General features: G+C 40.3%; 1 protein-coding gene across 7 annotated transcripts in view; it reads right to left on the bottom strand.

The window, feature by feature from the left end:
* Window positions 1-14,270, bottom strand: part of CYP2R1 (cytochrome P450 family 2 subfamily R member 1) — a 38,062-nt gene extending 23,792 nt beyond the window's left edge. For 2 of the 7 annotated variants that reach the window (XR_011610799.1, XM_011750066.3), the window contains exons 1-5: window positions 13,752-14,270; window positions 7,497-7,638; window positions 3,942-4,574; window positions 3,039-3,368; window positions 2,099-2,219 (exon numbers count right to left, since the gene is read on the bottom strand). Coding sequence is in view for 6 of the 7 variants with exons in the window: in XM_011750066.3 (XP_011748368.1) it covers window positions 2,099-2,219; window positions 3,039-3,368; window positions 3,942-4,574; window positions 7,497-7,638; window positions 13,752-14,096 (1,571 nt within the window). In the remaining variant the exon portion in view is untranslated. Of the gene's footprint in view, window positions 1-1,931; window positions 2,220-3,038; window positions 3,369-3,941; window positions 4,575-7,496; window positions 11,893-13,751 lie in introns of those variants that run through there. The other 5 variants (XM_011750065.2, XM_071075054.1, XM_071075056.1 and 2 more) reach the window with 5 other exon arrangements.
* Between the last annotated feature and the right edge of the window lie 566 nt (window positions 14,271-14,836).

The raw sequence follows: 14,836 nt of genomic DNA, 5'->3' as shown, positions 1-14,836 counted from the left end.
TTAAAGTTCAACTTAGGCTCTTATAGCAGATATGACAGTAAGTAGGAGACCCTGGGATGACAGATTTGCTATGTCAAAGAAAGAACAAAGATTAAGGAGCAACCTGAATATGTTTGTCAAGATTCAGGAAGGTTGGGGCTGGGTGTGGTGGCTCATGCCTGTAATCCCAGCACTTTGGGAAGCCGAGCTTAGAGGACTGCTTGAGCCCAAGAGTTCAAGACCAGCCTGGACAACTATCTGAAAAACTAAAATAAAATAATTACAGAAAGATTCAGGAAGGTAGGTTGGAAAGTTGCTTGGCTTAGCAAGTGAGGCAGACACTATAGTTGGTCTTCTGACTTATAGTTCCTCTTCTCTTCATAATTAGCCCTGGTTTTGTTTAGATAACTACATCACCCATATGTAGCACATGTATTTTGGAAGAAGCCAACTCCATGACTACTTCTAGTAGTCAGGCATATGTTCAGGCTAAGTGAACCATAATTACACTCACAAACCATAGTTTTAAATTAATGGATGGGCACATAACTCAGAACCTATAGGACACAAAAAACAGTTTTCTGGGGGCATTTAAAAAATTCCCTTGCTCTCCCAGAAACGATCTAAGCTTGCTTTCTCTGTATGGAGGTGGGCAAAGCACATGTACTCCATGAGCTAGCCTTAAGATAAAGCTGGTATCATCTGGAAGGCAAAATTGAGAAGTGGGAAGAAGCAGAATCTTTGATTACACCATGTAACATCTAAGCCATATGGACCCTAAAACTTCCACCCTTCCTCCAAATTTCCCTTTTATTATTTAAGTGAACTTGCAAGGATTTTCTTCCCCTTGCAACTGGAAACATCTGAATATATCCAAGATGCAGACTCCTGATGTATAACACACAAACTTGAAACTGTTCAACAGGTAAGTCCAAACTAAGGTTAAATCCATATTCTTAATAGAAGTCATTGTTGTGTGCGCTGACTCTGAGGCTGCAACTATTCATGAGCCATGTTACAAGAGCATGTACCCATAATTTCACAACTTTATAAGAAATGATGATGTAAAAATAGCTATAAATGGGTCAATATACATTCCAGTTTGTTTAGGGCAGTCACAATTTACTCTTGTTGTCCTGATATAACTATGAATAGGAAGACCCATTCACTCTCAAGTGTCCCAGTTTACACAGTTACCCTATCTCTAGAGCATGTTTTTGGATTTGAATATAATTATCTTTAGAAAAATAACACTAACCCATGGAAATGCCTAGAGACCTCTAAAAGATATAAGTGAATTCAATCTTTAATCCTTGTGATTAGTTTTAGAAAGAAGTGGTGCCAGGGAAAATGTGCCAACAAAGATTCAACAACCATGTATCATTTAAAATTTTAAATATATTATTGTAATGTCCTATCTACTTAACTGCTGCTATGAAGGTGGACACTCAGGGTCACACAGACCCTCATTTATAAGAAGAATGACACAGTTCTTATGAAGACAGAGCAGGGAGTAAGATACGAAAGCACTGGCAGGCTCTACATTAAATACATATTTCTTCTACAATCTCCCACCATATCTAAAATACCTCTAAAGTCCAAACTCATTTATTTGGGTTTTAATTTATTCTGTAGTCCTCTATTAAACTGGACTGGTACCACACAGTTCATTAATGACAATACCTGATCAGAAGGGAGCTGGTTTCTGGAACCAAGGCCCCCCAGGACAGAAGCCAGATGAAGTCAGGAAGGGATAAAAGTACCTGCTACTAAACAAGATGCTCTGCTTAGGGCATCCATGACTCTTCTTAGCATTTTAAGCAACACCCATCATTTGCACCTTTGTGTCTCTCAACAGAGAATTTTACCCCAGAAGTCATAAAATCTTGAAAAGCAATCATGACTAGTGCTTGTTTCTGCTCCAGTACTATTTTAAGACACATCTGTGTTCATTTGGCTTTATGATGCTGTGACTTTTATTCTAATACACACATTGATTTGATTAAACCAAGTTCAGGGATAAGGCAAATATACATCCTTGCTCCCGAAAACATCCAGGCACTTTCAGCGTCTTTCAGCACAGATGAGGTAGGGTTGGGGCTGCAATGTCATGCCTAACCTGGGCTTCAGATCTGGAACTAGTTCATGTGGAAAATGCAAATGAAACCTCTGAAGCAATGCTGTGAAAAACAAGAACATTTCCATCCGAGCCAACTGTTCTCCAAGACAATGTCTTCTCCCTAAACAGAAAAAGCAGATATAATAATTTTTTAAACCCACAATCTTTACCAAAATTAATGTCTAATATTTGGGTGTCATTCAGGAAATCTGGAATTTAAAGAAAGTAAGAGGGAATTATGTTTATTAAAGGATTCTCTTAAATCTCAAAGAATAGGATTTGACACTTCAGCTCCTAGAACCCATACATTTACCTCCTTTTGTCAGACCATGGACTTTTCTAAGACTTTAGTTCCATCTCCCACTTCCCTCCCATGCTGCAACAGAGCCTAAGATATGCCACAAAAGATCTAATTTGAGGTGAGACATTTTGCTCAAGAAAAGTCCGCTTCATTTCAACTAAGTGTGTGTTCTTCCCCAATGAAGGGGAAGAGTTTCTAGTCCATTTTCCATGGGTCTTTTGTACCTTTTCACAGAAGAAGCAATATTTTCCTAGTTGAAGATGAAATACAATAACCAGAAGCCAAGATAGTGAGATTCTAGTTTTACTTAAGTGACTGTATCTTTTCCCTCTCTGGGTTACTGGCTTCTCATTCCACAAGTTTTGATTATGGGCAAAAAAGCCACAGGCAAAAACAGTTTTAGAAGAAGCCAGGGGTTCTCAAAAGTCCATCTATAGTTGATAAATTAAGGCTTATATTAAGCAGAAACAGGTGTTAATTACTTCCAATTAAATCATTCTCTCCTGTAAGAATCAGTTCTGTGTTTTTAGAATTGGGATATTTAATTCTACAGGAGGATGCTTCAGATTAAGATGCTATATCTAATGAATTATCATTATCCTTTATTCTAAAGTTACGCCCCTGTGAAAGTTCTCTTACCTAGGGAAAAAGGAACCAAAGCTTCCTTCTTGGCAAAATATCCACTGCTGTCCAGAAATCGCTCAGGATGGAACACTTCTGGGTCTCTCCAGTACTTTTCATCAAAATGTACAGAATAAAGATTTGTAATTACTGTTGTGCCTTTAGGAATGGAATAACCACGTACAACTGCATCTTCAGAGGTTGCATGGAAAATCCCTAATGGAACTATATTACAGAATCTCAAAACTTCATGCAAAACTGCCTCAGTATAAGGCATTTTGAATTTGTCGTCCCAAGAAGGCTTCCCATTGGGGCCCATAATTAAATCAATCTCTTTCTGAACTTGTCCTGTCAGAGAAAAAGTATTCAAGTTATTATGCAATTCTTAGAATTAGAGCTAAAGTTATTTCCTTCTGGAATAAAATAAATGATAACCAATAACAAGCCAATAGGATATAGATACATCCAGATTCAGATTTTTTATTATCTGGGCATTCTGTTGAAATATATGCTATATATCTTGTACTAATAGTACCCAGTGCTCTGGGTAGCTCTATTGTGAAAGACATAAGTAATAAGAATAAACATCAAACAAACCTAGAATTGGAGTAAGAAAAATAGTAAAGCATAAAATTAGTTTTTTAAATTCTATCAGAGTTCAGGTTCCAGCTCTGCCACTTGCAGATACAGCGTTTTTTCTCATTTATAAAATAAGCATAATAAGACCTCTTTCAGAGATTTTTTTACATGAATTGAGATAATAGATTTGAAAACTCTTTTTTGTAGCTATTAAATATTTCTGTCCTTGGCTGGCATAGCAGGAGTTCCTAAAGAAAATGTATTGTGCATGGCTAAGACTCAAAAACATGTATGAACCCTACATGTAAGGATAGACCCTGAGATCATCAAGAGAATCCTCACCTTGAATATTAGGATAAAGGGCCATGAAAAGAATCGCCCACCGTAGCACATTGGTTGTAGTTTCAGTTCCAGCAATGATGAGTTCACCCACTGAGAAAATTAGGTTTTCTTTGGAGAAAGTAGATGATGGGTCATTTTTACCTTGATCCATCTCATCAAAATAAGCATCAACAAAATGCTGAGGTAGCTGAGGCTTTCTGTTGACTGAAGCTTTTTCAATGAGTCTGGAGAGAAAATCATAGACCACAGATGCATTTCTAAACAGCTGTTGATGTTTTCCAAAAGGCAGGATGCCAATCCATGGAAAGGCATTATACAAGAAGACTGAGGCACTGGCAGCTAGTTCCACATTTTCACTAAATAACTCAATCATGTGCTGAAAATCGGTGTCTTCATAAGTGAATCGTTCTCCAAAAATGATCAGATTGGTTATGTTTGAAACAGCATTCGTTATTAATTGTTTAAAGTCAAAAGGTCTACCTTTGTAAGTTTCAATAGCATCAGTGAAAAATTTGGTTTCTTCCAAGATTTTAGATTCAAAAGACTTTTGGCCATATCCAAAATATCGAAAGCTGTTTACAGCTAATCGTCTGTGATCGACCCATCCTCGGCCATATCTGGAATTGAGTAGGCCTGAAAAAAAATTAAAATATTGTATAATTCCTACTTCTCTGTATCTAAAAAATGAAAGGGAACAAAATGTTTTAATGGATGGTTAGTCATCTTTCTGCAAATTATACTCCTATATAACTACATGGTTGGGTGCTGTTCTCAGCAACTCATTAGCCAGAGTATTATAACAGATAAAGGTTTTCTACTCCTTATCTGTGGACTGGTAGAAAAGACCTATAATTGCACCACCACAAGAAGCTAGTCAGTCTTGTGTAATTTAACCTGGTGAAATAGGGCCAGGTGACTATATATTATCCAAATTTTACCATAAGCCTAATTTACCAAAGAGAAATGACCGCATGTTCAATGGGCAAAATTTTATCTTAGACTAAACAAACACCTAAAAAATCATCCTTCTAGGATTAGAAATTTTCTGCTTAAGAGAGAATGGATTTTAGAATATAAATTTCCTCCTGTTAAAAAGGGATATGGTAGACAATCAAGTAACTATGACAGGGATAAGGGAACTCTGAATGAGCTGTCAATATAGTCAAAATGCTGAAGTCAAAAGAAGGGCAAACATGAAGCTCAAACTTTTCTAATGCTGATACTGCCTACCTTAAAATTTCAGAGTCTCCACAATGTATCTGCTGTTTTGATGTGGCTACTATGGAAAATTTCCCCCTTAAATTAATTCAACATCTTCAGTGCACATATTTATGTAACATGTACTTTACTCAAAATTTCACTCATTACTGGGACACGGTTGTACCTATGATAAATTTAACACTGATATGTGATTCCCAATGTTGGAGGTGGGGCATGGTGGGAACTGATTGGATCATAGGGGCAGATCCCTTATGAATGGTCTTACAACAGCCTCTTGGTGATAAGTGAGTTCTTGCTCACTTAATGTGAGATCTGGTTGTTTAAAAGTTAAGGACCTCTCCCTACTCGCTCTGTTGCTCCCACTCTTGCCATATGACATGCTGGCTTTCTCCAATGCCTTCTGCCATGATTGTGAGCTTCAGGAGAAGCAGATGGCCTCAGCAGAAGCAGATGCCAGCACCATGCTTTCTATAAAGTGTACAGAACCATGAGCCAATTAAACCTCTTTTCTTTATAGGTTACCCAGCCTTGGGTATTTCTTTATAGCAATACAAAATGGACTAACACAACCCACAATGAAAAATGTCACATTCTCTTGTGTACATGAGGTACACACAAAATTTACATTCCAACAACTTATTGTGCAATAATTTTTGAATGTAGAGCTTATTAAAAAGTTACCATATGTGAGGGGGTCATTAGTGCTGTGTAGCAATCTTACATTCCCATAGTCCATTCTTTTTTCTATACTCCCAGATGACTATTCGTTCAACAAATATTCATTTAACATGTATTTGTGGAACACCTACTATGTTCCAGGCAATGTTCTAAGTGTCAGGAATGTATCAGGGAACAAAAGAAGCAAAGATCCCTACCCTCACAGAGCTTAGACACTAGTAGGAGAGACAGACAAAACAACAAATAAATTATATAGCAAGTAAATAGATATAGGGTAGTCAGCAAAAGATGACATTGAGTAAAGACTCACAGGAGATGAAGTGAAACAAGCAAATACCTGAGGAAAGACCACTGTAGTTAGAAGGAACAGCTAGTGCAATGGTGCCAAGATGAAACCAGCCCTAGAGAAATATGTGCACATGGGATATATACACAAGAAGATACAGAGGAGCACTGTTTATAATAACCCTACACTGGCCAAGCTGTGTGCCTGGGCATGACGCTGGGCCCACCCAAAGGGCAACCTTTTTCCATTCACACAGTGGGCTAATAGTGGCCATGATTTTCTACTTCCAAGGTCAGTACATAGTAACTTAAAGCAACACATAATTTTCTACCTGGTTTTTAAAAATCTTAAGTCAAATGATTTATGATGAAAATAGTCTAAACAATAAATTTACAGCTTTGAAAAATATATACTTTGTCTCAAATATTACTGTGATTGCATCATCTTTCATTTTCATCATCTTTTTAAAGGTTTATTATAATTGTGGCTTCTTATTTGGTCTAATTGCTTGTTTTTTATTTATATTACTGCTTTCAAGTATCATTATACCCTGGCCTGAGAATTCAGTCTTTTACAATTTGTGCTTTCTCTGCATTAGTTGATTTCCTTTGTGATGTAATATAGGAGTTTTATTTTTGTCTTTTCAATCAATGTCTTTAGTTTTTGCCTATGTAACCAAGATATTGTTAAATTTTTCTTTGAAATTAAATGTGAAACTCATATTAGAGAATTTAGGATACAACTTTAGTAAAAAGTCTTATACTATTAACTATTAAAACCACTGTATGTGATTTGAACATTCTATTTTAGGCTGTCTGTTGCTGCTTTCTTCTTACCGATTTTGTCAACTTTCAGTCTCTCCCCCTTGTTGAATATGGAATCTCCGACACTGATCAATACTAAACCATACAGAACGCTAGTCCTTTACACAAGCCATGCAACTCTACACCTACTAATCACAGTGATTAGTAGTCAAGAAAGCTGCTTCAAGTTCTGTAAGCTTTTAAGTAAAACAATAGTAAAAATGTCATCAAGTACTCAAGACTGGGTTCAAAAGGGCACTTTGGATTCAAGTGCAAGTATGTGTTTATTCCTAACTTGTTTCACAAAACCTGCAGATGTTATTAGGTGCTGATTCTTTAAAAGTTTATAATACTTATTAGAGCTGAACCACAACAGAATTAGCAATGTACTGGTCTAAAATATGAAAGTAGTACAGCCTGAAAGGTCCTCAGATACCAGGTTCTATAAGTAAATAGTTTCTTATTAATCAGTACAAAATAATCCCAACTCTATGCACTAAAACTTAAAATAAGAAATGTGATTTAAAATAGCTTACTAAATCACTAAATAGGTGCAAACAAACATACCTCCCATTTTTGTCATCTTCATGAATAAAGGAAGGCATGGTCTGTCTGCAAAAATTCCACTTTGATGAACAAGACATTCCTTTACTACATCATAGCCATTTAGAACCACAGTTGATATGCCTCCAAGATCTAAACTGAAGATCTTTGAGAAGAGAGAAGAAAAACAATATTTAAATGGCAGAATGTATGGAGAAATATAACCATGGAAATCTACAAGTGGTAAGTGTGGCTTTTCCAGGATTTGTTATGTCCCTGAAAATATAGGCAGTTATTACTCACCTGACAATGTTCAGAGTGCCCTCCTTCTATAAGCCATGCAAAACTGTGTGATTTCATTATGCCATTCAGTGCCTGAAGTCACAATCTTACCAACAGTATAATGAAAAGGGTTCTGGACTTGGGAGGCCTGAGTCTAGTTTAAGGTTTGCCATTAAAGAGATATAAGACTCTGGGCAGAACACTTAACCTATTTGGGCTTCAGTATTGCCATAGAAAATATATTTGATATACATGCTCTCTTATGATTCATTCTACCTCAAAATGTTCAATGATATCTAGGAATCTCCTTCTATTTCCAAGATGAATGAGGCTAAGTGAGGGAGAGGATTGTCAAAGACCTGAGAGACAACTTTGAAGTATAAACATATTGTAACTAAGCCCATTTGTATTTGGCTCTCTGTATTCCACAAAGGGAATGAACAGGGCTCTAAGGGAACCTAACCTTGGAGGAAAGGCATTTACCACATACATTAGGTAGTTGCCTCTCAGTTAAGGGGAAGGCAAAACAGAATCCATTCCATGCCTTGCTGGAGTTGTCTGCCCTGTGCCTCACCTCAGGTTCACTTACAGTGTCACACCTCCTGTAGTCTATCCTAGCTAACCCAATGTAAGAGCCTAGTCCAGTGAGAGAATGATACTTCCTTAAGACTGCTTATTGCCATCCTTTCTGGATAGCTTTTTACAGCCAAAATACTGAGACAAGCCTTATCCCTGTACAAACAAGTCAAAGAGATTTAGCCATGGCACACGCTACTTCAGAAGAAAACAGGAGGCTTAGCAGAGAACAAAAGTTCAGCAGAAAGTTATATCAGCAAAGGTCATGAGGACTGCCAAGTGGTAACAACTAACCAGCTGAGTAATGGGGCCACCAGAGTCTTTGGCATAAGGGTGGGCTCTGCCAACTGAGCAGTAGGTATATCCAGAACCTTGGGAAAAGAACATTGACTGCCTGCCATAAGCAGTGGTATTAGTCAAAAGTGACAACAGAAGAGTTCTAAGTAAAAGGGAATGGCTACCAGCTGAGCAAAGAGGGGACAATGCAGTAATGTAGTCCTATTAAAGGAAAGTCTCTTCGCAGAAGTGAACTTTAGCAGAGACGATAAAAAAGATGGCATTCCACAAGGATAGTAAAAGAACCATGAACTTAAAGTTGTGTCACTATGAAGGCAGAACAGAGGGCAAATGTATTTCAGATAGCGCTTCAGGGTAGAACTTCAAACTATGGACACCAGGGACCATAAAAAGCAAGGAGGAGCCATGGCTTGAGAAAGCTGTTACACAATCCACCTTTACTCAACAATCTGAAATAGTCCTGTATTTGAGGGTAGAACTGGAGAAATTTTTACTTGAACTAATATGTATTCCTGTATACACTGTTTTCAAGGACTTTAGTAAAGGTTTGTAACTCAAATTGTGAAAACTTATCCTTAAACTGCTTTGATCTATGGAAGGGTACAGATTAGCTTATATATTATTTGATTTATTCAATAATTTTTAGTGCCAATTATGGGCTAATTATAATGCTGGCAGAGATGTAAAGAGGAATACACAAAACATTTTCCTTGCCTTCTTCTAGATCACTCTGTGATCTCCAAGTCTCTTTCCCTCGCCCAAACCAGCCCTACTCATAATTTTTCACTCTCCCAGTTAATGACCACTCCATACATCCTTCAAGTTGTTGAGGCCCAGAACTTTGCAGTCACCCACACTGACTCATTATTTTCTTCCAAACTCCACATCCAACTGCTCAGCAGTTATGCTGTTCCTACTTTCAGAATATAAACAGAATCAGACAATTTATTATAACCTGCAGGTGACCAATCTAAGTCACCTGCATTTCTCCCTTATAACAACAATCTCCTAACTGGCCTCCTTAATTTCATCCTTGTCTTTTTACAGGTAATTCTCAACATGGCATTCTCTTGCTTTATGGCCTTTGTTCTTGCTCTTCTCTTAGTCTAGAATGTTCTTCCTTTTCATATTCCTATAGCTTGCTCCTTCATTTCCTTTAAGTCTTTGTTCAGATGCTATCTTTGTGGTGAGACTGTTCTGATTAAGCAATTTAAAATCTGACCCACTAACATTCTCCATTCCCTTACCCCAATTTAGTTTACTTCCTGCTCTGTACTCTTTGAACATATTATATAATTTACTTAATTGTGTTTATGTATATTGTCTGTCTTCCCCCCACTAGAATATAAGCTACATAAGGGCAGGAATCTCTGTTTTGGTCACTGCTATATCTCTAGCACCTAGGACAGTGCACAGCATATGACAATAGAAATAGACGTTGAATTAATGAATAGTTGTAGAGATATACATTTAAGCATATTATTATAACATCATGGGCTAAGTGCTAATAACAGACAAATGTGCAAAGTGCTGTTGATGAAAACCATTAGGTGACTGCCACACTTTTCAACCTTTGCTTGGTTTGTTCCCTCATTTTGAATGCTTCCCTTGACTGCCATACTATCATAACCATACCAACTCTTTAGGGACGATCCTCCATGATGCCTTTCTTGGGGCACTCTTTTTCTCTCTGCTTTGAACCACACATGGGAGTTTAGAAGCTCCCATGGCACTTATTTAACACTATCTTGGACCCGAAACATTCATATTCTTGTCTTCTGCCTGCCTGCTAAATTATAAACTCCCTAGGAGCAGTGATTTCATCTTTTTCATCTTTGAATCCTTACACAGAATCTCATTCAGTGCCGTGCATAAAGTTCTCAATAAATGCTGTAAAAATAAATTAATACACTGTCAATTCTACTTGCCTTAATGGAATAATTTTATTGTCCTTAAGTCCATTACCTGAAAATAATCTGATAAAGCCACTTGTATTGGCTTTGCTAGCCAGAGAATGCCTCTCTAAATCTAGACTAAGATTAAAGTTACTGCAGAAATTTAAACATTCAGAATGAATCTCCAAGGAAATGGTAATTTTCAGTGTGATACACTTCTATATAAGATTGCCTTTAAAATGAATATATAAGTCCTGAGGACTGGCTGTTTAACTTTCAAGAATCACAAAGCAGAACTGAATTCACAGATTAACACAAAGGCGGGTATCACCTGAAGTGACTGTCCTAAGTAATTTTAAAGTCCAGTGTTTTTTGGGGTTTTTGTTTTTGTTTTTGTTTTCTGTGAGCATACATCTCAAATTTAAAAGACAGTGGGAAACTAAGATTTTATTTAGAAATAAGTCCTAGGAACAACTTTTCATAACCTTTCGGAATTACAGGAGGGAACAGTCTTCTTCCACTTCCAAAAAAAGGTATAGTATTTTAACAATTTATACCAACGTTGAGAGTCTGTCAGAATTGGAATATATCTCTAAAATAATGGGAGATCTTTAGAGATGTTTCACACCAGGATAAAGATCAAATGCTGCTGTAGCCTAGAGTTAATATGTTTGGTGGTTATCAACTAAACCTAAGGCATAGTGAGGCAAACAACGTCTATCTACTCTTTGATGCATATTCTTTTTCATGTTTGCTCCTTTCAGTTTTTCCTCTGCCCCACTGCAGCTAGTAACAGTTTAGTCCTATTTCATTTGTAGTCAAGAGCTTTCTCCGTAAAGAACCATGGTTCCCTCAAAAGTGGTACCAGCAATAAAACTAGCTGCTCATGCCCAATTCTTATCTATTGAACCGATCTAAATATCTCAAGACGACAGTCTAGTACGTTTATAATTTGTAACCTATGATAGGGGACTTAGACAACCCCCTGCCCAAAATAAATATTCATAGTAATACAGAGTGTCTTTCAGTTCAAATACTTATATAAGAAACGTTTAATTCCCTTTTCTGTGAGAAACCATTTCAAATAACTTGTTTAAAAATACTTTCAAACTTGGAGGTCGAACAAACCTGTTCTGGGTATAGAAACTAATAACTTAGGCCGGGCCCGGTGGCTCACGCCTGTAATCCGAGCACTTTGGGAGGCCAAGGTGGGCGGATCACAAGGTCAGGAGATCGAGACCATCCTGGCTAACAGAGTGAAACCCCGTCTCTACTAAAAAATACAAAAAATTAGCCAGGCGTGGTGGCGGGTGCCTGTGGTCCCAGCTACTCGGGAGGCTGAGGCAGGAGAATGGCGTGAACCCGGGAGGCGGAGCTTGCAGTGAGCCGAGATGGCGTCACTGCACTCCAGCCTGGACGACAGAGTGAGACTCATCTCACAAAAAAAAAAAAAAAGAAAAAGAAAAAAAAAAAAGAAACTAATAACACATACAATAACCAGAACACTTGAGTAGCACTTTACTGTTTTCCGTTGTTATTCTCACTAACGAGATGAAAAAAAAACTAAGTCTCAGAACAGGGGTCAAGTTTTGTCTGGCAGAAGACCCGATCTCTAGTCTTATGCTTTCACATTTTGAATAAACTCAATTCTGGGAGAACTGTCGGCTGGAAAATAAGATCTAAGAATTACACATACTTTTGTTACCTCGTCCAGCTTACCTTTAACAACGTAAACTATTAGTGAGTCGTGAAAGGAACGTAAACCATTAGTGACTTTCTATTCTAGAAACGTAGACCAATATTTTTTTTTTTTTTTTTTTTTTGGAGAAAGAGTCTTGCTCTGTCGCCCAGGCTGGAGTGCAGTGGCGAGATAGCTCACTGCAAGCTCCTCCTCCCGGGTTCATACCATTCTCCTGCCTCAACCTCCCGAGCACCTGGGACTACAGGCGCCCCCACTACGCCCGGCTTTTTTGTATTTTTTTAGTAGGGACGGGGTTCCACCGTGTTAGCCAGGGTGGTCTTGATCTGCTGACTTCGTGATCAGCCTGCCTGGGCCTCCCAAAGTGCTGGTATTACAGGCGTGAGCCACCGCGCCCGGGCACCTAGCCCAATTCTTGTAAAAATTGGTTTAAGTAAGGATTTAAGGTCAAACCTGAAATACCACAGTTGCCAAACATCCCTGTACTTTTCCTTCAAAACACTGACCACAGCCTGTGGTCGATAAAGAGATTAGTTTTCTCTCCCACTCATCTGCCAACTCCTTAAAAGGCTGTATCTGCCTTTTTCACCGCTAGCGTCAGGCCTGTAGTTGCATATAAATAAGTGTAATTCAAAACAAAACAGGTAAAGCTCTGGTCAGGCCCCGTGGAAACTCCTGCCCCCTCCGGACTTCAGGACACCCACACACATGCGGGGGTCGCCTTTTCCGCTGCCAGTCACAAGGCATTTCCGTGCTGCTTTCTCCTCCGCAGATTGAGGAGGAGCTAAGTACCGACCTCACCGGCTGGTTGTGAGTTTTAAATGAGTCACCAAGTTGGCAGTGACAGTGGCACACAGAAGGCGCCTTTTAAGTATCTGCTAAGGGGCCGTTCCCAGCCAGTCAGAACGGCATTGCCATCTGTGCTGTGGGACCCCCGCAGCGGATTTTAGTCATCAATTCATTCACGCGTTCACAATCATTTCCCAGGGCCAGCTTCTCAGTTAGGGGCGTTCCCCTGCGTTCTCCATTCTCACAGCAAACGCCTACACCAGTAGTTCATCGACTGCAAACACCGAAGAACCTGTTATTAACCATCTAGAATTTAGAACGCCTTAATTTTCCGACAAGCCGCGTGCAGCTTCCACAGAGCTGCGAGGCCGACTCGCAAGACGCCCGCCCTGAGGGCAGGGGTCCAACCTGGACCTGAAGTGGCTCCGCAGCCGGCGAGCCAAACGGCGCAGGCGCAGGAGCAAGAACTCGAGCGGTAGCGGGAAAATCAGGCCTGGATCGCCTCGGGGCCTCGGCCCGGAGTGGGTCACCGGCAGGGGCGGGGCTCCCCTTGCAGGGGGCACGGCGTCGAGGACTTCTCCCTTCCACAGCCTGGAAGCGGATGTCCCTCAACGGGCAGCCGGCATATGGAGAAGTCCCTATTACTCGGCTCACGAGCGGCCATAAGTCCAACCAGGAAGGCCCTGGCCAGCCCGGGCCAGTCTGGCGGCCCTCCCTGCCCGGGACCCGTCGGAGCGGTACCTCTCCGTACACCTGGCTCTGCTTTCTCATGTAGACATGGGGAAGCTCGGCTGAGGCGGCCAGGGAATAGATGTTGCCGATAAATGGCAACCCCGGCGGCCCCGGAGGGAAGCCCATCGGCCTCCTCAGCTTCAGCAGCTGGCGGACCCCCAGCGCGAAAAGCAGCAAGAAGAGCGCGCCGCCGAGCGCCGCTGCGCCCTCTTCACCTCCCCAAAGTTTCCACATCTGCCCGAGCTGGGGGTGCGAACGCCACGGCCGCCCTGAGTCCCTGGCACTCCAGCCTCCAGCCCTGCCGTACTCCCATTGGCAGGATACTCTCAGGTCCCGCCCTAGCTCCGTGGCCATTGGCTGACTGAGTGAGCGCTCAGGTCCCCTCGGGACGACGACCCTCCAGCTCTGCGCTGCTTGGAGTCGGCTCTGCGGAGCGGGTAGCCGGTGCTACCCTTTGGAGGTGGCGCGGCTCTAGGCGGAGCAATGAGCCTGGAGGCCGTTTTCCAGAATGTTGACACCAGAATGTTGACCAGGTGTCAGGACGGCCTCACTCACTGGGGTAGGCGGATCCTGCCTCTCTGGGGCCAGCCCTTCCTTAAAGTGTCTTTTTAAGTACCAGGTCTGCTTATTTCATTTCAGACTAGGAAAACTGGAGAGGTGATCAACACTGCAGTCTTTAGCTGAACCTGATACTTTTAAGAATTTCCAGTAGAAAACTGACCCATCAGTAGTAAAAGAAAGTAATTTTACTGTTTTGTCCTGTTTTACTATTTTTCTCCTGTTAATGTATTTTTGTGTGTGATCTTTTAAGAATTGTGATGATTGAGCAGTTTATGTGATTAACTCAGTTTACCTATATTTGACCCCTCTCTGGTCTTTCCAAACTGATTACTTACTGGCAATCACGGAACTCTTGTCTGCACTTGTTCACGGAGAGTATTTACTATTCAAGATTTCTGCCTCCACTGCCTGGAATTAAGCAACTGATTTCATATTATTCTTGCTAATTCTGTTTTTATTCCTGTTTTCTACTGGACAGTTCCTTGCAACACAGGACTTACTGGGTTTGGGACTCTTCTAACAGCTGCCCTCTA

The sequence above is a fragment of the Macaca nemestrina genome, chromosome 12 (assembly GCF_043159975.1).
Source record: "Macaca nemestrina isolate mMacNem1 chromosome 12, mMacNem.hap1, whole genome shotgun sequence".
NCBI classification, from domain to species: domain Eukaryota; kingdom Metazoa; phylum Chordata; class Mammalia; order Primates; family Cercopithecidae; genus Macaca; species Macaca nemestrina.
Note: the sequence above shows the minus strand (reverse complement) of the source record. Positions and strands in the feature narration are given on the sequence as shown.